Here is a 22,675-nt window from a genome sequence, read left to right on the forward strand (position 1 = left end):
GGCCTGTGATGGCATATAATAATTTCATATGTTTTGGCATAATAATGCTTGATCTCACCTTTAACCAGTGAGCAAATGAGTTTTCATTGAACCAAACTCCACTATTTAATCCCTATTTGCTCTTTCTATATATTTCTTGTTCACATTCTTCTAAAGTTTACAATATTGACCATAAAGGGCCTACCCTTATTATCCTCTGTAATTAATGCACATTATTTTAAACGACTGAAGCAACTTTCTGAAGGCTCGCTCACTATGCTCACGAGCGGCAGCAAGGACATAATTACACTCCCGTGAAAGACGATTTGTTATAAATCATTCTGTCTTCCAACTGTGGAAAATTTGCTCGCTCGCTTTGATCGTTTGCATTTGGATTATAACTGTTATCCAGTAGTCGACGTCACAACAAATCCGTTACAATATTGCCATTGGAAAAATAAAACCATCGTGGTATTCCATCAAGTGAAAGATGCCTTATGCACGCATTTATATACCCCTGCACATAGCCCGTGATAATACAAACAATTTAAAAGAAATTTTGGGGCAACATTCTTTCTTCCACCTACTGAAAACTTGCTCGCTCGCTATACTCGCTCGCCGCATTATCCAATAATCATACCTCATAAAAGATAATTTTGGCCATCATGTCTTTCAATTATGACATTTGATCACTCGCTTCGCTCGCTCGCATTTGGATATTAACTGTAGTTTAGTAGTTTATAACACAAACACAACAAATTAATTACATTTTTATAGCCATTGAAAAGGAAAAATCGTGAGAGGGCTTTGGGGGCTTTAACTGAAAGGAAAAAAATGACAGTGTAGGCCTACATTGTTATACCCCCGCGTACATATAACCCTAGATGCCGGGGCCGGCCGGTGTCCTCCATTTTTGTCTCACCTGCATAGCAGAGTGAGACTATAGGCGCCGCTTTTCCGACGGCGGCGGCGGTGGCGGCGGTGTCAACACCAAATCTTAACCTAAGGTTAAGTTTTTGAAATGACAGCATAACTTAGAAAGTATATAGACCTAGTTTATGAAACTTGGCCATAAGGTAATCAAGTATTGCTGAACATCCTGCCTGATTTTGAGGTCACATGACCAAGGTCAAAGGTCATTTAGGGTCAATGAACTTAGAACATGTTGGGGGAATCAACATCAAAATCTTAACCTGAGGTTAAGTTTTTGAAATAATAACTTAGAAAATGTATGAACCTATATAGTTCATGAAACTTGGACATAAGAGTAATAAAGTATCACTGAATACATGGGCGTCAATCCAAAAAAGCATGGGGGGGGGGACACAATAGCAACATGCAAGCATGTCACTTTTATAGGTATACTTTCCAGATCCATTACACTTTCGTCATACTCCATCGCTACATGTACCGTATGTCACAGGGGTGGATCCAACCTTCGTCAATAGGGGGGGGGGCCGGAATTTTTTTTCACCCACATTTTCCCCGATCGGCCGCTCGAAGTTAATTTTTGTTTGTTTCTTTGAAGGGGTAATATATTTATATATATAATATATAATATCATAAGCCTTATTTAAAAAGTGTGAGCTTTTTGTTTATTTTATGTATTTTGTTTTAAAATTAAAATATTTTGGCAATGTTTATGATCCTTAACGAGATGTGTATCTAACTAAATAATTGCTGCGAGCGCGAAGCACGAGCAGAAATTTTTAATATACGTTTTCATCTGATAAAAAAGGATCTGTTACCGGCAGCTTGTTAGCCATGAAGACGTTACATATTTCAACTATCAAATAATGCGAAGCGCGAGCTGAAAATTTTGACATTTTTACCTGAAGAATGAAAAAGGTTAAGTATATAACTAAATAATTAATGCGAGCGCGAAGCGCGAGCTGAAAAATTCGAGATTTAAACCTAAAAATTGGACACTATTCATATTTTGTAAATCATGAAAATGATGAGTAATTGAAAATCGGCTTCCTACATTAATAATGCGAGCGCAAAGCACGAGCACAAATTGTTTTATTTATTTTTGATATACGCTTTGATCTGATCTGTTAACGGCTGCGTGTTAGCCATGACGTTACATATTTTAACTACCAAATAATGCGAGCGCGAAGCGCTAGCTGGAAATTTTGAAATTTCTACCTCAAGAATGGAAATTCTAAGTACTTTTTGTAATCGTGAAAAGGATAAGTATATAACTAAACAATTGATGCGAGCGCTAAGCGCGAGCGGAAAAATTCTGGACACTCTATTCATGATTTGTAAATCATGAAAATGAGTAATTGGAAATTTTCCTACATTAATAATGCGAGCGCAAAGCGCGAGCAGACAATTTTTTATATTGTGATCTGAAACTGGATAATGATTTAAATAGAGAACAAGCTGCGTATCTAAATAAACGCGTGTTTCAGATTTCGACCTAGAACATGTAGAATTAGGGTAATTTAAATACATTTCTTATCATGAAAATCAATAAAGCGAAAAGCGAAAAGGATCAATTTAAGCTCTGTTTTTCAAGCACTTTGTGGGAAAATTGTGAGGTGGATATGGATCACAGTTAAAAAGAGCTGCAATAAGTTTCATTACTATTACTTTGAGTTTTGACATAGGACCGGGACATTATGTCATCATATGAAAATGATGACTATATCTTCCTATTTCTCTTCCTAAGCATGAGAGCGCGAAATCTCTTAATATTATGGCCTGAAAACTGGACTTTTAAAGAATTTTTGTAATTATGAATAAGATGCATGAGTTGATATATTTCAACAATCAATGCGAGCGGAAATCGCGAGCCGAAATTTCTGATAAACTGCATGTGATCAAATGGGGATTTCAAGTAGTTTGTTTTAGAATCAATATTGAGATAAACATAACTCACCAATCAAAATGCGAGCATGCAGCGCTAGCTGATACGTTTTCACAATCTGACCTGAATAGGGATATTTTGATAACTTTATGGAATACATGAACATAATAGGTACCTGGCAAATCAAATTTTGCGAGCGCGCAGCGCAAGCAGAAAATGTTAATATTCAGACCATAAAACAAAAATTTTTACAGAATACTTTAAAAAAATCAAATTTGCAAATCAAACAAAATAATGAAAGTTAAATTTTCGAGCTGAAATATGTTTTGTATGTTGACTTCAAGATTTGATATTTAAGCTCCGTATTGAGCAAGATATGTAAATCACCTAAAAGGCGATGCGAGCGCGAAGCGCGAGCAAAAGTTTCCTGGCCGGCATGAACGATTTTTTTATTATTACTTTCCAAGTCTTCCCCCCTTATCTTATTCACTCGTCTTCCTCCTTTTATGTTTCCCTTTCTTTTTTTCTCCTCTCTTTTCCCTTCTTCTTCTCTTTTTTTCTTTCTTTCCCTTTTTTTCTTTTTTTTTGCTCCGCCAATAGGGGGGACCCGGGCCCCTCCCTGGATCCGCCTATGCTGTCATGTCGTGCAAAGAAAAAACCCACCACGCACGTGCGGGTCTCCATGTGGGTGCTCGCGTGTACCCCGGCGTCGTATATACGTACATGAACGGCTCATAGACGGCTAGCTGCGCTGCTTTTGAATGCGAATTTACCCACCGTTAATTGCATCGAAAAGTTACATGACAGTTGTTTTTTTTTTCTTTATATTTTTTTAAGGGGAATCAACTCCCATTTCCTTGAGAAGGTATGCACATATTCCCCCCAGATGGTCACACTTCTTTTGTGACAAAAACATGGGGGGGGGGGACATTTGATATTGTGTCCCCCCTGAAAAAATCATGGGGGGACACGTCCCCCCCCCCCCCCGTCCCCCACCGATTGACGCCCATGACTGAATATGCTGTGCAAGTTTCAGGTCACATGATTAAGGTCAAATGTCATGTAAGGTCAATTAACTTTGGCCAAGTTGGGGGTATTTGTTGAATTACCATCATAACTTTCAAAGTTTATAGATATAGTGAATAAAATGTGGATATAGGGGTATAGGCCTATCAAGTTTCACTGACAAGTTTTAGGTCACATGATCAAGGTCAAATGTCACGTAGTATTGTATCATTATATGAATGGTGTTTTTTTATTGATGCCCTTGTCTCTCCGTCTTAATCCCCTTCCCCTAGCAAAAGGGAAAAGGGAAAGAGAGACTGAAGAAAAATAATGGGGAAGGGCCGGGAGGGGTTAAAAGGAGAAACAAGAAAATGAAACGTACAGTCCTTCCCATGAAAAAAAGATATCGAAAGGGAAATTTATATTTGAATTCCTCGTCCAGATGCTGGCTTGCCCCTCTCAGTAATCAAGAGGTAGCCGGTCACATGAGATCATAGCGGAAGTAGAAGAAAATATAACAATCATTTTCCCTTCTATCTTTAAAGGAAAGATTTAGTGACGGTTAAACGGATCGAATCACGAGTTATCACACAAGCCTCTTTCAAGATACCATACTATTCTGATCATTTTTATATGCAGAAATGGGGGTGCGCTACCGGTATATACGGTACGGTGCCGTACACCCGTAGCGTAGTCTGCTTTTTTCAATCTTGAAGATCCTTGCAGAACTTGGAACGGTACATAGACAATTAGGAATTCCCGAAGATCGTATATAGGCCTTATCAACATGTGAAGTGACCTGAAATGAGTTTTGAGGACTAACATAACATTCTATCGTGTACTTTTCTTCGACTTCGCAGACAGTGCAGAAGTTGACTCTTTTGAACACCTCAAAAAGTTCTCTGCCAGCTCTCTCTTGTGTTCTTCCTCCGCTAAGGTCGGAGATCAACGGCGCCGTTGGAAGGGCCGCAATTCATTTAAGGCTCTAAGTTGCAATCATGAAGTACTGAGTAAGTTTTGACGAGTTGTGTGGAGGTTGCGTAAGAAGTATAGAATAAGCGTATGTAATTGGGCTTTTGTGTTGCAGCTAATACGCCCAGGAGGTAAAAAAAGGACCGACTCTACAAAAAGTGCAGGGGTGGATTCAAAGCATGGTCCGAACTAGACAGCTGGCAGCCGTCTGTTTCGAGGAGTTTTTTAACTTTTTTTTTTTTTTAATTTCTCCTCGTACACAGACGGCTCGCTAGCGTGCAGCCACCATTAGGGGACTTGCAATGCAAAATCCCCCCGTCGGGGCTCTTCAATTTTTGTCTTTAATGAATAAAAATTTTGAAAATTAAAGCGACCAAAATGCAAATTGATATTCCCTCTTGTCATTAATTGCCAAAAAACGGAGAAAAATCAAGTTAAAAGGAACAAAAACAGTGACTTACCTCGGCTGTCGCGCAAATTCACTTCCCCGTTTTATCCGATCTTAAGTACATAAACATATTGCCATTGAGTCCCCTGTACAGATCGCGCTAGAACTTCGGTCTCTGTATTTGGTGAGCGAAGCCAACGGAGTTCAGCTGAACAACCAACATAACAGAGACCGAAGCTTTTGGTCTAGGTCCGAACTGCTTGGTGTTGGGATTAGCTTTAACCCGCTGGATAAGGTCCTGTCGGACAGGTGCTAGGGCTGGACAGGTAGCAACCAGATGTTCCACATCCTCGCAGGCTGACATGCACAGACGACAGCAATCATCAGGTGCTTTGCCAATCTTGGCGAGCCGGACTTGGGTCAGATAGACTTGACAGGAGATCTGGGCACGGATGGTGATGGCTGACCGCAGACTTGGATTGGAAATGTGCCCAGGGTACAGATCCTTCGCCTTTGGTTTAGGTGTTCTAGTCCATAAGGACAAGGATGTCTTCTTGGTGAGGGCGTTGTGCTGCCTGGCCTCAGTCACCTGAATCACTGCCGACTGAACCATTCGCTTCCACAGATGGTAGTTAGGGGGATTCCTTACAAGTTCATCAAGTGGGGGAAGGCTAAGTTGTTGAAGTGCATTACGCCATTCTTGTATGGATTTGGTGTTGGCACAGATACCATGAAGAAGCATCCTTCGTTCTATCCTGTCCATGTCGGTGCACAAGATCTGTCCCAGAAGTAGGAGCTTTTCCTGGCCGGCTGGTCAACAGTTTTAGCCAGGGCAGTGCGTGTATTTACGAATACGGTTACCGGTACCGTAAGTTAGTAAGTGTAATATGAGTTGTCCATAATATTGATATTATAGCAAAATATGAAATTAAAGTGTAACTAACGTTATAAAATTCCCAACATTTGCTGGATTTCGCTGCATTTATAATTATGTTAGTACGATACTGCAACAAATAACAAAAGAAATTAAGAATAAGATTTTAAACTGGATTTCCTTTTTTTTATTACAAGAAATAAATCATGTAGGCCTAGGCCTACTTAAACAAAATAAAACCAAACAAAGATCTTACATCAATCTCTTGAAGTGTCCGATGTACAATCCAGATCCAGTGTTATAGTTCACAGTTATGATAGTCCAGTATATAATCCAGATAAGATCCAAGGTAGCTGGCGAAAATTCCTTAAATTAAAGTTCACAATGATGGCAATGATGAAGCACGATGATTAACCAGAGTTGAAATGTCCGTGAAGACGATGTCAAATTAAGCAATCCATGGGTTGAAAAGCATTCATTAAACAGGTTGATGATCTCGATGAGAACTGAGAATTCCTCTCTCAAAATAACTGCAAACAGTTCATTGATGGCGGGCAAATAATTCCACAGAAGATAAATATTCCAGGTGGAAACAAAGTCTGCTCTGACATAAAGTCTGGCGTGAAACTCTGAGTTCTGATCTGATATGAATGATGTTCCTTGAAGAAACTGCCACCTCATAATATACACATTTCAACTATTCTAGAAACTTCTAGTATTCACTATTCTAGAGGCTTCTAAAAGTTCTAGTATTGTCTGCAAAAAGAACATTCTGCCCATTTCTAGAGCAGTCTACATTTAAAACAAAATAGCTAAGCCTATTGTTCATTTCCACTACCAATACAAGTCTATTATAAAGCAATCTCTATTCAGAAATAACAAAGAGTACTCAAAGATTACTTATGTCCAACAAAGCTGTACTGGAACATTCTTGATCATCTATGCTATAAATATCCTTAAAGAGGAAATAACTAAATAAATGAATGTACCATAATTGCTCTAAATTCTTCTTATATACAGTGCGTCCCAGAAAAAACAAAACCGAGATTTATCGACGATTTATCATAACTTAATCACAAATACAATAGACAAATGACCTACCAATGTAAAGCTGAGAATCTCCTCTTTCATCTGGTATTACTTAGATTCTTCCCCATTCACGCATGAGTGAGCAAAAACAATTCGAAGAAAGGATGCCAAAAACTCATTTGGCGGGGGGGTATCTGAATTTCAAAAAGAAAATCACATGACTAAAAAGTTCAATATCTGCTCTTTTGTTTGATACCTTAATTAATCACAGAAAATGGTCAAGAAGTAAATTAAAGAAGTTATGATCCCTCGAAACAATGCTTGTATTACCATAATTTCATTAAATAAACGTGTTTTCACCGGTTTCCCACAGAAGCTATTGCACGGTAACAAAAGACTCAATGCATGGCTGATCGTCAACAAAACGGATTGTCGAGTGAGTTTGAACGCTAGCCTGTAAAACCTCTTCATTTTATGAAATTATTGAAATTCAAGCCTTATTTCAAATAACCAGAACTTTGTTATTTCTTGACCATTTTCTGTAATTGAGGTATCAAATTAAAGAGCAGATATTGAACTTTTTAAAAATGTGATTTTCTTTTTAAAACCCAGATACGGCACGCCAAGTGACACGCCAAGTTGATTTGAATAAAAAGAGAAAAATCCAACAAGCGTAACACTGAAAATTTCATCAAAATCGGTTGTAAAATAAGAAAGTTATGACATTTTAAAGTTTCGCTTCATTTCACTAAACAGTTATATGCACATCTCGATCGGTATGCAAATGAGGGAACTGATGACATCACTCACTCACTATTTCTTTTGTATTTTATTATATGAAATATGAAATATTTTGATTTTCTCGTCATGTGGAATTCCAATATCTTAACATTTTGTGGTTCAGGCAAGGAGGTCTTAAAGAGAAATTCCAGTAGTTGCAGTAAACACTGATTTCATGAGAAAGTCTGTAAAACAAGGCTTAATTGTCAGTATATCATCGAGGATCTAGATCTGGTACAGTTACATAAACTGAACTTTGTGAAATCTTTAAATCTACGCTGAAAAATGTTCAGGCTGAAGATCCCCAACACAGATAAGCGCACGTGGGACAGTGTATAATTATTGCTTCGAATGTCGGTCCCGACGCTCTACCCGAATCCTGTGCTTATTTGCTGATTTCTCAGCAATTACACAATTTCTTCCAGAATCCTTTGGCACATATGTTTTATTTATACAAACAGACACTTTGGTGGTCATTTCATTGGATTCTGTACGAATTACTCATTTTGATATCGTTACCAAAACTAGCATTTACCTTTAATTGTCAAATTCGTAAAAATTGAAATATTGTATTATTCAAACAATAAAAAACAAAAAAAATAGTAAGTGAGTGACATCATCGACTCTTTCATTTGGATGTAACTGACTCGTTCATATAACTATTTTGTGAAAAATAAGCGAAATTTTGAAACGTCATAACTATCTTACTTTACATCCGATTTTGATGAAATTTTCAGCATTGTGCTTGTCTGATTATTCTCTATTGATTCAAATCAACATTTCTCTGAGGTGGACTTGACCTTTAATTGTGCTATCCTAAAGCCATGTTTCTTCTCGTTTATATGACATGGTATTCCAGTCTGATATTTGTTCAAAGAGATTCCATCATCGGATTCGCAATAATTATTTGGAAATGACTCATTATTAAAATCTTCCACAGGATCATTTTGAGTGATGTCTTCAACGGAATCAATCTGAATGGGTTGTTGATCTAATACTTTAGTGGATTCATTCATTTCTGTTGAACGATCATATACAAGTGATGATTTTTTTTTTGCTTACTTGCTTGTCAAATTTTAAGTGGACAAATTATCCTTCATTGTTTTTGGTTGAAAAACTTTTTTGGGGCTTGTCAAATTTTCATCGGGAATATCGTGTACTTTTCTTCGACTTCGCAGACAGTGCAGCAGTTGACTCTTTTGAACACCTCAAAGTTCTCTGCCAGCGCCAGCTGAGATATTCAGGGGCCAAGGAATTAAGACATTGATAGGTACATTGTATGAAGTAACAGTAGCTTAAAGTTTATGCATGATTTGATCGAAAGCCAGTGTAACTGTTTCAGGACAGGGGTTGTGTGAGAATACTTCTTAGTTTGGGTTATCAATCTTGCAGCAGAGTTCTGTATTACTTGGAGTTTAAATGGCTGAGTATCAGCCATGTTACAAAGCAAATTATTACAATAATTTAAGTGACATATGTCACGAGAGCCTGAACAAGTTTCTTTGTTGTTTTAGAATAACTTGATTTGAAAAGAAGAACTTCCTTACATCAAGCCTTGCATACTGCTTCTCAAGTTTCTGGAAATGGCCTCTAGATAGTCCTCCCTTCCTTACTTCGTACAAGCAGATCTATTCTAGTGTCATAGATACCATGCATAAACTTATAAACATCTATATCTCCTCTTCTACGTCTATGTAGAAGAGATGGTAGTTCCAAGTGTTGCAGTTGCTCTGAATAGAACAAGTTCCTCAGTCGAGGGATTAGCCTGATACTAGCTCTTTGCTGCACACTCTCTAGCCGTTTCTGATCACCTATTCACCAAATTTACAAAAGACCTCATTAAACCCAGCAATTCATTAGATTTAGAGACAGCTGGTGAGACGTCTTTGAAGATGAGTCGTGCATCAACTAGTACATCCAAGTCCCTCTCTACCTGACTTTCACTAAGAAGTACAGAGTCATCTTCTTTACCCATGTGATATCCAAGTGCAAACTCCATATATGACCAACTTTCAGAACAGTACACTTGTCTGGGTGGAAGCGCAGTTGCCATTTCTCAGCCCAGCTTTCTAACAGTGAAAGGTCATTCTGAAGTTGCTGACAAGACCCAGGTAGATCCTAGCGGGCATAAAGCTTTGTATCATCCGCAAAAAGCTTGATATTTGATTGCACTGTATTGGGAAGATCATTAATGTAGGCCAAGAACACACAGGGACCGAGCACTCTACCCTGAGGAATACAACTTGAGACTTCACACCAGTTCGACTCCTGACCATTGACATAAACACGTTGCCATCGCCCAAGAAGAAAGGCCTTAATCCATGCATGGACATGTCCCCGAATACCATATGCCTCTAGCTTTGTCAGTAATCCTCGATGTGGCACTGTATAAAAATCCTTCATAAAATCCATGTAGATGGCATCAATTGTGCCGCCATCATCTAATACTCGAGTCCATTCATCAATGACTTCTAAAAGATGTGTGGTACATGACTTAACCCACAACAAATCCATGTTGATGAAGAGAAAAAAGTGCATTTCTATAGAAATGTTCCATGAAAACTTTCCTTATCAAAGATTCAAGTACTTTACAGACAATCCATGTCAAACTAACTGGTCCATAATTCGTTTCATGACTTTACCCTCCCCCCTTCTTAAAAATGGGGGTAACATTTGCAGATATCCAATCTAATGGTAATTTACCTCTCTCTAAGCTTGTCTGGAATATCATAGCTAGTGGATCTGAAAGTATGTCAGCCAACTCGTGAAGTAAACGAGGGTGTAAATTATCAGGGCCAGGAGATCTGCTTGGCATGAGCTTCCATAGGAGCTCCGAAACGTCACTCGATGTGATTTCCAGATTTTCTAAAGCAGAATCCTAGACCACAGCTGGGGAAACAGGCAGGGATTCCACATCTTCCTGAGTGAACACAGAAACGAAAAAATTCTGTAAAATTTTTGCCTTCTCTTTATCTGAAGTTGTCACATTACCATCTGGTTTGACTAGATTTACAGTTTGCCTGGTGGATGTCTTAGACTTCATGAATGTCCAGAAAGGTTTAGAGTTGCGTTTTGCTCCCGAAGCAATGCTTTTTTTAAATTTAACTGTATCCCTACATGCAAATTTCGCTTGATTACTGAGCCTGCAATACTCGAACGGTCTGATTCACATTTTTTGTGCTGCCACTTTCTGTAGGCCCTGTGTTTCTTTCTCACACATTCCAGTGTCCTAGCATTCATCCAAGGTGTCTTTCCATTCTTCTATCCTTCTTTGGCGTATATCTTTCAAACAACACAAGTTCTTATCCTTTGAAAAAAAGCCACATCTTTTCGAAAGATATGCCAGAAATGTTTTTCTGCCATAGTCATAATCTGCTCTGTTACACAAGGATTTTTGTATTTTCTCTGTGAAGTGGAATCGCCTTTACATTAAAAAAGATAGTACAGTGGTCACTTTCCAATACCTGCCAAGGTCTGGATATCTGAGATCATATCCTCATTAGTGAAAACCAAGTCAAGAGTGTTAGAACACTGACCAACCCTGTGTCTTGTTGGCTCATGCTGATGTTACATAAAAAAATGTGTCTCTTGTACTTTCAAGAATTTAAACTCTGGAAAGAACCTTTTCTATCAACTAGGAATTGCTGAATCAATCAGGTTTCTTGGGTCCTTATATAATTACCAAGTGTATTTCCATGAGGATGACAGGGTCAAAGTTCATCTAGGGGTTAAAAGGTCAAATGATATGAGGTCACTTCCGTTCTTTTTTTGTTCAACTTGCTCTCAATTTTAATCACACTTGGTTCAAAAGAACCTTGGGTAATAAAGCATGTGTATTGTTAAGGATGGTGGGTCACGTAGGTCATGTAGGGTTAAAAAGATAACATTTTTGTTCAACTTGCTGTCGTTTGTTTATTTTCTTCATCAATTCTGTGTACACTTGGTACAAATGATCCTTGGGAATTGTGTTTTCATGAGAATAATTAGGTCAGTTTATAAGGCAGTTGCCAAATCTCTTGGATAACCTGGTGAAATGATTTAGGAATACATCGAGCATACCTCAAAAGAAAGAGAATGACTCGATGAAACTAAGTTTTAAAATTAGATCACCGCAGCTTCACAAAGTCGGCCATTGTAATACTGACTGTAGGCTCAAACATGATAGCTGGCGCTGTCCGTAATAGCAAGACATGTGTTGTTTCCCCACCCCCCCCCCCCCAAGAGAAAAAGAGAACATGATAAAATGGTTGCCCTGTGCAGCCCTGATTTACTGGAAAATTATCCTGTCTAAGTTCTTTCGTTAATTTTGGTAAGATATTTTCATTAAAATGTGGTTGTAGGTACACTATATTGGAAAATGTATGCAATTAAAATGAGTTTGCGTAGGAATTTTGATTTTTAGATTGGAATCTCATTTCCCCACGTACTAGATTGAAAAGGAAAAAAAATCTTGGCAAGTGTGCATTCAGATAATAGAAAGGTCGGGATAAGGGGAGGCCTGAAAAGAGAGGTCGGACTGTATAAATTCTCAAGTTAATTTCATTGAAAAAATGGATTAGCAAATATGTTTGCTAACTCATGTAGGATTTTGACATCAATGGCATCTGGTTTCATTGCAGTCTTGCCTTACTTTGGCACAAGTCCAAACATACATCACTGCAATAAATACATGTACCTACTGATTATTCAAGCATGAAGACTTATATTATTTTGGTATTTTGGTATTTGGTATCAAATTATTTTGTAGAAGATACTCTTCCCAGACATCTATAATAATTATGCATTTATGACACATTTTTCCTTAAATTGGGGATTTGTGAGGTGTCAAGTTACGAAAGATAAAAATTCAGAATGAATAGCAAGGAACTTGTTTTCTTCTCAGACAATGAGAATCCAGTCATCAATGGATGTCCAAGTAATCAAGATGTCAACACAGACAGTGGTAATGCTGCAGCTTTAGTAACCTGGACACCACCTACAGCAACAGATAATTCTGGTACTCAGACTCTGACATCCACTGCCAATCCTATGGATCGCTTTCCTCTTGGAAACAACACAGTGAATTACACATCAATAGATGCTGCTGGAAATACAGATACATGTACTTTCTACATTTCTGTTACTGGTAAGTGTTCTTGAAAGAAACTTCTATCAACTGGGAATTACTGCTGACCTTCTGAATAATTGAAATAATTTCATTTTGTCAAAGATATGTTCAAGAAATTCATCCAGTATGAAAATAGATTTCAGCTTCAGATGTTTGTCATTGAATAGGTCACAATCTTAGTCACTTTTTTGCCTTCTCTTCGGAAAGCAACAGTTTGTGTTTTACAGTTTACGAAATGAGAAATTAAGAATAAATACTGAGGAACTTTTCTTGTTTTCTTCTCAGACAATGAGAATCCAGTCATCAATGGATGTCCAAGTAATCAAGATGTCAACACAGACAATGGTAATGCTGCAGCTTTAGTAACCTGGACACCACCTACAGCAACAGATAATTCTGGTACTCAGACTCTGACATCCACTGCCAATCCTATGGATCGCTTTCCTCTTGGAAACAACACAGTGAATTACACATCAATAGATGCTGCTGGAAATACAGATACATGTACTTTCTACATTTCTGTTACTGGTAAGTGTTCTTGAAAGAAACTTCTATCAACTGGGAATTACTGCTGACCTTCTGAATAATTGAAATCATTTCATTTTGTCAAAGATATGTTCAAGAAATTCATCCAGTATGAAAATAGATTTCAGCTTCAGATGTTTGTCATTGAATAGGTCACAATCTTAGTCACTTTTTTGCCTTCTCTTCAGAAAGCAACAGTTTGTGTTTTACAGTTTACGAAATGAGAAATTAAGAATAAATACTGAGGAACTTTTCTTGTTTTCTTCTCAGACAATGAGAATCCAGTTTTCATTGGATGTCCAAGTAATCAAGATGTCAACACAGACAGTGGTAATGCTACAGCTTTAGTAACCTGGACAGGAGCTAAAGTAACAGATAATTCTGGTACTCAGACTCTGACATCCACTGCCAATCCTGGAGATTACTTTCCTCTTGGAAAAAACACAGTGAATTACACATCAATAGATGCTGCTGGAAATACAGATACATGTACTTTCTACATATCTGTTACTGGTAAGTAATCTTCAAAGATCCTTTCCTATCGACTAGGAATTGCTAAACTATGTTTCTTGGGTCCTTCGATAATACCACATGTATGTCCTGAGGATGACAGGGTCAAAGGTCATCTATGGGTTGAAAGGTCAAATGATATCAGGTCGCTTCTATCCTTTTAAATAGTTTTTGTTCCTCAATTATTATTTTATTCTGCATCAATTTAATCACACGTGGTTCAAAAGAACAATTGTTAATACGGCATGTGTATGGTTGAGGACGATGGTCATTTAGGGTTCAAAAGGTAAAGTTTTTGTTCAACTTTCTCTCATTTCTTTATTTTCTCCATCATTCTGTTTACACTTGGTACAAATGATTGTTGGGTATTACCACATGCATTTTCATGAGGATAATAAGGTCAAAGGTCATCTAGAGGTCAAAATATCATATTACATATTTTATTGATCCTGAAATTAAGCAAGACTTTTGGTTCACAAACCACCTTGTATATTTTACTGAAGATGAATGAATACCAAGGAACTTGTTCATGGTGTTACCGCAAAACTCTCCATTCAGTCTTGCCACCATGCAAATCTTCAAAGCTGACATCTTGTTCTCTTATCAGACAATGAAAATCCAGTTATCAGTGGATGTCCAAGTAATCAAGATGTCAACACAGACAGTGGTAATGCTACAGCTTTAGTAACCTGGACACCACCTACAGCAACAGATAACTCCGGTAACCAGACACTGACATCCACTGCCAGTCCTGGAGATTACTTTCCTATTGGAAACAACTCGGTGACTTACACATCAACAGATGCTGCTGGAAATTCAGATACATGTACTTTCTACACATCTGTTACTGGTAAGCAATCTTGAAAGGAAATACAGCCATATGTGTTTTCTATATCATAGTGTGCCTTCTCCACTATTCCTTCCTGCATGTTTTCCTTTATTATCAAACTATCCTAATTTTATATGCAATATGTGGTATCAATGACCAGGAGATCATTTCATTAACTTCTGTCATTTTACAAGGTGACATCCCTACCTTGCCATGACTTTAATTGCATGAGAAACACGGATGTCTGTTACTATGGGAACTGTCAATTGTAGAGGAATAAGACATTCCCCTGTTATTTAAAGGTCCTTGCTTTTAAGGTCAGATAAGCCATTATGGTTAGGCAAAAGAATAATTTAAATACTTATTCATCTTTATACTAGAGAAAGCTCATGAATTAATGATCAAATCAGCCATTTTAAATAATTGAAATCATTTCATTTTGTCAAAGATATGTTCAAGAAATTCATCCAGTATGAAAATAGATTTCAGCTTCAGATGTTTGTCATTGAATAGGTCACAATCTTAGTCACTTTTTTGCCTTCTCTTCGGAAAGCAACAGTTTGTGTTTTACAGTTTACGAAATGAGAAATTAAGAATAAATACTGAGGAACTTTTCTTGTTTTCTTCTCAGACAATGAGAATCCAGTCATCAATGGATGTCCAAGTAATCAAGATGTCAACACAGACAATGGTAATGCTGCAGCTTTAGTAACCTGGACACCACCTACAGCAACAGATAATTCTGGTACTCAGACTCTGACATCCACTGCCAATCCTATGGATCGCTTTCCTCTTGGAAACAACACAGTGAATTACACATCAATAGATGCTGCTGGAAATACAGATACATGTACTTTCTACATTTCTGTTACTGGTAAGTGTTCTTGAAAGAAACTTCTATCAACTGGGAATTACTGCTGACCTTCTGAATAATTGAAATCATTTCATTTTGTCAAAGATATGTTCAAGAAATTCATCCAGTATGAAAATAGATTTCAGCTTCAGATGTTTGTCATTGAATAGGTCACAATCTTAGTCACTTTTTTGCCTTCTCTTCAGAAAGCAACGGTTTGTGTTTTACAGTTTACGAAATGAGAAATTAAGAATAAATACTGAGGAACTTTTCTTGTTTTCTTCTCAGACAATGAGAATCCAGTTTTCATTGGATGTCCAAGTAATCAAGATGTCAACACAGACAGTGGTAATGCTACAGCTTTAGTAACCTGGACAGGACCTAAAGTAACAGATAATTCTGGTACTCAGACTCTGACATCCACTGCCAATCCTGGAGATTACTTTCCTCTTGGAAACAACACAGTGAATTACACATCAATAGATGCTGCTGGAAATACAGATACATGTACTTTCTACATATCTGTTACTGGTAAGTAATCTTCAAAGATCCTTTCCTATCGACTAGGAATTGCTAAACTATGTTTCTTGGGTCCTTCGATAATACCACATGTATGTCCTGAGGATGACAGGGTCAAAGGTCATCTATGGGTTGAAAGGTCAAATGATATCAGGTCGCTTCTATCCTTTTAAATAGTTTTTGTTCCTCAATTATTATTTTATTCTGCATCAATTTAATCACACGTGGTTCAAAAGAACAATTGTTAATACGGCATGTGTATGGTTGAGGACGATGGTCATTTAGGGTTCAAAAGGTAAAGTTTTTGTTCAACTTTCTCTCATTTCTTTATTTTCTCCATCATTCTGTTTACACTTGGTACAAATGATTGTTGGGTATTACCACATGCATTTTCATGAGGATAATAAGGTCAAAGGTCATCTAGAGGTCAAAATATCATATTACATATTTTATTGATCCTGAAATTAAGCAAGACTTTTGGTTCACAAACCACCTTGTATATTTTACTGAAGATGAATGAATACCAAGGAACTTGTTCATGGTGTTACCGCAAAACTCTCCATTCAGTCTTGCCACCATGCAAATCTTCAAAGCTGACATCTTGTTCTCTTATCAGACAATGAAAATCCAGTTATCAGTGGATGTCCAAGTAATCAAGATGTCAACACAGACAGTGGTAATGCTACAGCTTTAGTAACCTGGACACCACCTACAGCAACAGATAACTCCGGTAACCAGACACTGACATCCACTGCCAGTCCTGGAGATTACTTTCCTATTGGAAACAACTCGGTGACTTACACATCAACAGATGCTGCTGGAAATTCAGATACATGTACTTTCTACACATCTGTTACTGGTAAGCAATCTTGAAAGGAAATACAGCCATATGTGTTTTCTATATCATAGTGTGCCTTCTCCACTATTCCTTCCTGCATGTTTTCCTTTATTATCAAACTATCCTAATTTTATATGCAATATGTGGTATCAATGACCAGGAGATCATTTCATTAACTTCTGTCATTTTACAAGGTGACATCCCTACCTTGCCATGACTTTAATTGCATGAGAAACACGGATGTCTGTTACTATGGGAACTGTCAATTGTAGAGGAATAAGACATTCCCCTGTTATTTAAAGGTCCTTGCTTTTAAGGTCAGATAAGCCATTATGGTTAGGCAAAAGAATAATTTTAATACTTATTCATCTTTATACTAGAGAAAGCTCATGAATTCATGATCACATCAGCCATTTTACCCAGATAAAAACTGATGCAATCTGCATTCACCTTTGCAAGGGTTATTTATACATCGGTCATTTTTAAGTAAAAATCATTTTCAGTCTATGCTCATCATTGCAGTGCAGATAGCTCAATAATTCATGATCATAAAATCATATTTTCATGTTATATAGGTCATTAGATTTAAACAAACATTTGAAATTTGTTCGGATGTCGGCCACATTTCCTTATCCTTCATGAAAATTGATATTAATTTCAGTCCATAGGTTATATAAGGAATTCCATGATGATGTTGATAGTTATAACAATAATGATGATAATGCTAATATTATTAATATTGATAATAATGATATAGTGACAATGTTTATGATGAAGATGATGATGGTGATAATAAATGTCATTATATTGGCAATCTTTTTAATATGTCAGGTAAAAGCAATAATGAAACACCTTCCAATGAGGAAATAGACAATGTTAACACAATCATGAATTTCTTATGCTTGTTTCTTTTTATTTGCTATAGATAACGAAGCCCCAGTTTTGACCGGATGCTTCACATTACTCACTCAAAACACCCTTCCAAGTGTAGCATTTGCTCTGGTGTTTTGGGTTGACCCAAAAGCAACAGACAACTCTGGATCAGTTAATGTAACAGGAACCAGTACTTCAGGTGACCAGTTTCCTATCGGTGAAACTATGGTCACATACGTAGCCCAAGATGATGCTGGCAATACTGACAAGTGCACGATTAGGATTGAAGTATTGGGTGAGTGACAAAACTGTGATAGAACTATAGTTTTATGATGATGCATCAGGGCCCTGGCTCATGTAACATAGCGAAGAATAGGACTGATTTTTACGATTGATCATACACAATCGATGCAATCAATCATAGAAATTTGCCGCGTGATCAATCGCTGACTAAATGTTTTATGTTCCAGAGACACAAAGTCTGTAGGCTGTTGTCAGATACTATTTTTATCCCGGGATTCTGGCTTGTCAGTACACAATGTATGCACTCTCTCCACTCCCTTGGAGCTTTCTAGGAATAGCTCACTTTATTGGCTTTTTGGGGTACCCCTCTCCATGGATCAGATAAAGCACAGTTTTTTTTTTTTTTTTTTTTTTTTATACCTCAGAAATTTTTGGAGGGAGTTATTTTTTCAATGTGTGGCATGGATTTTGTATATCCTTGTGGTTACTTTATGTAAGGAATATTAATTGAGAAGCATTTCCTATTCTTTAACAGATGTGGAAGATCCTGTCCTCATGGGCTGTCCATCATCCGATTATGTTGTAAATACCACTGCTGGATTGCAAGTGGCGGAGGTCAATTATCCTGTTCCAACAGCTTCAGATAATTCAGGGCCAATTACAGCCAATTTGACTGCAGGTCTAGCTCCGGGAAACTTTTCAATTGGTGAAACATTAGTCATGTATACTGCTTCAGATCCATCGGGTAACAGCGTATCATGCTCCTTTTTTGTCAACGTGTCTGGTAAGTCTGACCTGTTCTTCTCTCTCTCTCTCATTTTGAAACGATTAATATTCTATCTTGTAGATTGATTTATAAGAATGTTCTCTTTTTCCTTTGTACGGATACTTTCACGGCCCTATTTTTGGGTCCTGAAAGAAAAGAGTGATAGACTTGTACATGTATGTGGATACTCAGTACATCGAAGCCCTCACACTTTGAGTAAAATTTATGAATAATTTGATTAATGAGCAACTTTCAGTTCCAATAAACAAAAATGTATTGTATAAAGCCAATGTCAGTGTACACAAAAATTGATATAATTAGTTTCAATCTTTATACAAACATTGAGATGTCAGAAAATCAATATTGATCGATTCCTAAAGTTTTATAAACCTAATCGAATTTTGAATATTCAGGTGTATTTTAGAAAATGATTGCTTTGAATTAAAGAGAACTTGGAGCATTTACTGACTCAATAAAACACTCACACTCAATCACCCTCAGTCATGCATATACACGAAACATGATTGACAGCTCACAGTTGTATGGGGCCCTTGAAATATGATGGATATTTTCATATACTCTTTTAAGACATTTACAATAAAAATCAATCAATGATTAATGAGTGATTTTTTATAAAATAAATATTTTTATCGCCTTGTGTAATCATTCCTTAAGAATTCAATAATTAATTACAACCTCACCTAATTTTCAGTTAAAATCTGTATTATGCCCAATTTAAAAATAATTCAATAATTGATGCTTACCACCAAAGTGACTTCAAATACATCAAAAGGACAACTCCTCTACTCTTCTGATAAATTAATTTACAATCTTTATCCAAATAGTTGATGACCTCACAAAAGTGAGGAAGATTTGATGACTTAAAAGTTGAAGATAAAGTAAATCATGAAATATCAAAATGGCGACTGGCAGGAAACCCAGATGAATGAAAGGAAAAAAACGTAAAACATACTTCTTGCTTGTACACTACTATTCAATACACCATGCCCGACCTGTCAGCTCGGGTGTGGCACCTACATTTATGCCAAAAACATTACCATAGCGATGAGCACTAAGAAAGAAAACGATGACAACTCCCTGCGAAACTATTTGTCTGTATTTAAAATTGCCCTAATCGTTGATTAGCAGAATGAAATATTGGGAAATCTTCTCCTCATTTAAAGTTAGGCAAAAGAAAGAAAATATAGTATACAACAATTTAGAAAATTGACTTCCTCCATCAAACTTTGATTTTGAAATTATCATCATTGATTTCTCATTTTAGAACCGATTTGATTTTAATCTGTTGAATATTTAAAAACATGTCAATCTTACTAAATAGGTTCATTATTGCGGACTAGCTTCACTAGCTTACAAGTTCACGAGCTTTCGAGTGCCGCTGCAACTCTTTATCAAGTGACGAAAATTATCTGATAACGTAGTCTATTTATACCAATCCCCAGGACCGTACACACGAACGCGGGAACAATAGGTGGGCACTGTTCCGTTGTGTGATTGGTCGGGCGTTTCACCAATCAGTGCGTCGATGTACGGTGTGGCCGGTGATCCGTATATGCAAATAAGCCTGAGGTATATGCAAATACGCCGCGAGTCGGCAGTATGCAAATAAGACAAAATTGGCGGTCTCGCTAGTTTCCCGTAGGTGGGGGTTGACTAGCTTAGCTGTCCCTTGCTCGGGGCCGGGAACGATCGGGTCGGCGTGCACTGCTAGTGAACACTTTTTTGCGAGAGTGATCACGAATTTCCTAGAAAGCTAGTGAACACTTTTTGCGAGAGTGATCACGAATTTCCTTGTTGACCATAGTAGATTGTGAGACAAATGAATACCCTCTGGGGATCATGTAAATCTTGTTTACTGTATTGTGTAATTTGTGTTATATTTTTCTCATGAAACAATTGATAAGTGGCTTTAAATTCTTATTGTCAGTGTTGTCAATCTCTGCCCTGGCTCTATTTCAGATGTGGAAAGTCCCATTTTCTCTGCCTGTCCATCAAATGAAACTTTTGGGACAGACTTTAGAGGAGACACCGCTAAACTAAACTGGACTGTTACTGTTACTGATAATGATGCAGTTACTCTGACTTCAGACTACAACACTTCATATGTATTTCCTCTTGGCAGTACGACTGTCACTTATAACGCTGTAGATTCATCTGGAAATACAGCAATGTGTGTTTTCACATTCACATTAGAAGGTAGGTCTGTTTCTAGATTACATCTATACTTGTAACCTAACCAGGACCATGTCTTGAAAAGAGCTGCGATTGATCTGATCAACCACAAGTATGGAAAGCCAGCAACGTCAACATATAAAATGCATGTTTGTTCAAAATATTTTCTAGATTTGATGTCTATTTAACATTCATTGTTTTCTTGAAAAGTGAGGGTGCTTCTCTTTCATTACAAATGACATCGCGCAAATGTCTTGTAGAAAAAATCTGACAATGATGGACTTCCATACATTTGAAGTAGATCAGATCAATTGTAACTCTTCGTAAGGCTTGGCCCTGGTCCCAGTGTTCAATCATGTGATTATGATTGGTTCCAATTCTTTATGATCAATCTTGAAAATCACAAAGCTTTGTTTTTGAGCTCCACTACTTGATAGGTATATTTCTGCCATTATCATTGTCCATTCGGGGGGGGGGGGGGAATATTTAGCCCATTCTCAAATAAATGTTTAACCCAATATAGCCTGGGCTGTTTTGAAATTGCATAGCCAGGGGAGTTTGGGAGGAAAGGGGGAATCTCTTTTGTGTATTGCGTGATTGCAACGAAAATTGACTCCCATGCCATTCATGACATAATCTCAGCAATTTGATTGTACCAAAATTATTCATATCTATTTCTAATTAATTAACTATGCGAATTAATGCATAAAATGATAATTTGGTTCTAAAAATATCAATTTTTTTTAATTCTTATATATTTCTTTGTTTTTCGATGGAAATTGTCAGCAACACTATTTCAGTCATAAAAACATGAAATATATTGCTTTTAATCAGTTAAAATAAAAATTATACATTTATGAGTTTTGGCTACATGCAGAATGTGCATTGGATTTGTACATGAAATCATGTTTTTTAGCACTTATGGATCTGACATGAAGTACGCTACTTTGGAATCATGTACCCCTGTGTCACAAATTTGTTCTTAAACTTGAAGGATAAATATTCGTGAAACATCACGGTGCGATATTTTTTTTTGTTACAGATTTATTACAAAAATGCCAGGGGGTCCAAAAAGCCCCCTCCACTAATTCCAACCCAATTTTCCTATGTAGCCCCCTGCAATTTTCTTAAATTATCTTTAAAAAAAATGCCTCCCCTCCCCCATGGGCTGCATAGGGTTAAAAGTAATATTATGATATTTTAGTGTGAATGAATCTGTTTTATCTTTGTTTTCATGTTTTAAGACCAAGAGGCCCCTTACTACACAGCATGTCCAACGAAAGTGATGAATACTACACTGACTGATCTAAACTATCGAAACATTAGCTGGGTTGTACCAACAGTCCAAGATAACGTGGATGCAACCGTTAATCTCACGGGAGTCTCAGAAAGTCACTCGTCAGGATCGCAGTTCTTTGTAGGCACAACTAAAGTTATTTACCAAGCTACTGATCTCTCTGGGAATACGGGCAATTGTACTTTTGATATAACAATCAATGGTAAGTTTAGATTTTGTGCCGCTAGTATTATTGATATGTATGTATGATATTAATTAATATGAACAAAAGAAGGAAGGA

General features: G+C 37.1%; 1 protein-coding gene across 5 annotated transcripts in view; it reads left to right on the top strand.

Moving 5' to 3' along the window:
- Positions 1 to 12,729: 12,729 nt before the first annotated feature.
- LOC129254649 (mucin-3B-like) overlaps positions 12,730 to 22,675 on the top strand; it is a 115,472-nt gene continuing 105,526 nt past the window's right edge. For all 5 annotated transcript variants that reach the window (XM_064115673.1, XM_064115681.1, XM_064115689.1 and 2 more), the window contains exons 1-11: positions 12,730 to 12,967; positions 13,235 to 13,477; positions 13,745 to 13,987; positions 14,592 to 14,834; positions 15,445 to 15,687; positions 15,955 to 16,197; positions 16,802 to 17,044; positions 17,949 to 18,191; positions 18,675 to 18,923; positions 20,886 to 21,122; positions 22,343 to 22,597. In XM_064115673.1, coding sequence (XP_063971743.1) covers positions 12,871 to 12,967; positions 13,235 to 13,477; positions 13,745 to 13,987; positions 14,592 to 14,834; positions 15,445 to 15,687; positions 15,955 to 16,197; positions 16,802 to 17,044; positions 17,949 to 18,191; positions 18,675 to 18,923; positions 20,886 to 21,122; positions 22,343 to 22,597 — 2,539 coding nt within the window. In that variant the 5' untranslated portion in view covers positions 12,730 to 12,870. The remainder of the gene's footprint in view (positions 12,968 to 13,234; positions 13,478 to 13,744; positions 13,988 to 14,591; positions 14,835 to 15,444; positions 15,688 to 15,954; positions 16,198 to 16,801; positions 17,045 to 17,948; positions 18,192 to 18,674; positions 18,924 to 20,885; positions 21,123 to 22,342; positions 22,598 to 22,675) is intronic.

This window comes from Lytechinus pictus, chromosome 1 (genome assembly GCF_037042905.1).
Source record: "Lytechinus pictus isolate F3 Inbred chromosome 1, Lp3.0, whole genome shotgun sequence".
In the NCBI taxonomy this organism is placed as follows: domain Eukaryota; kingdom Metazoa; phylum Echinodermata; class Echinoidea; order Temnopleuroida; family Toxopneustidae; genus Lytechinus; species Lytechinus pictus.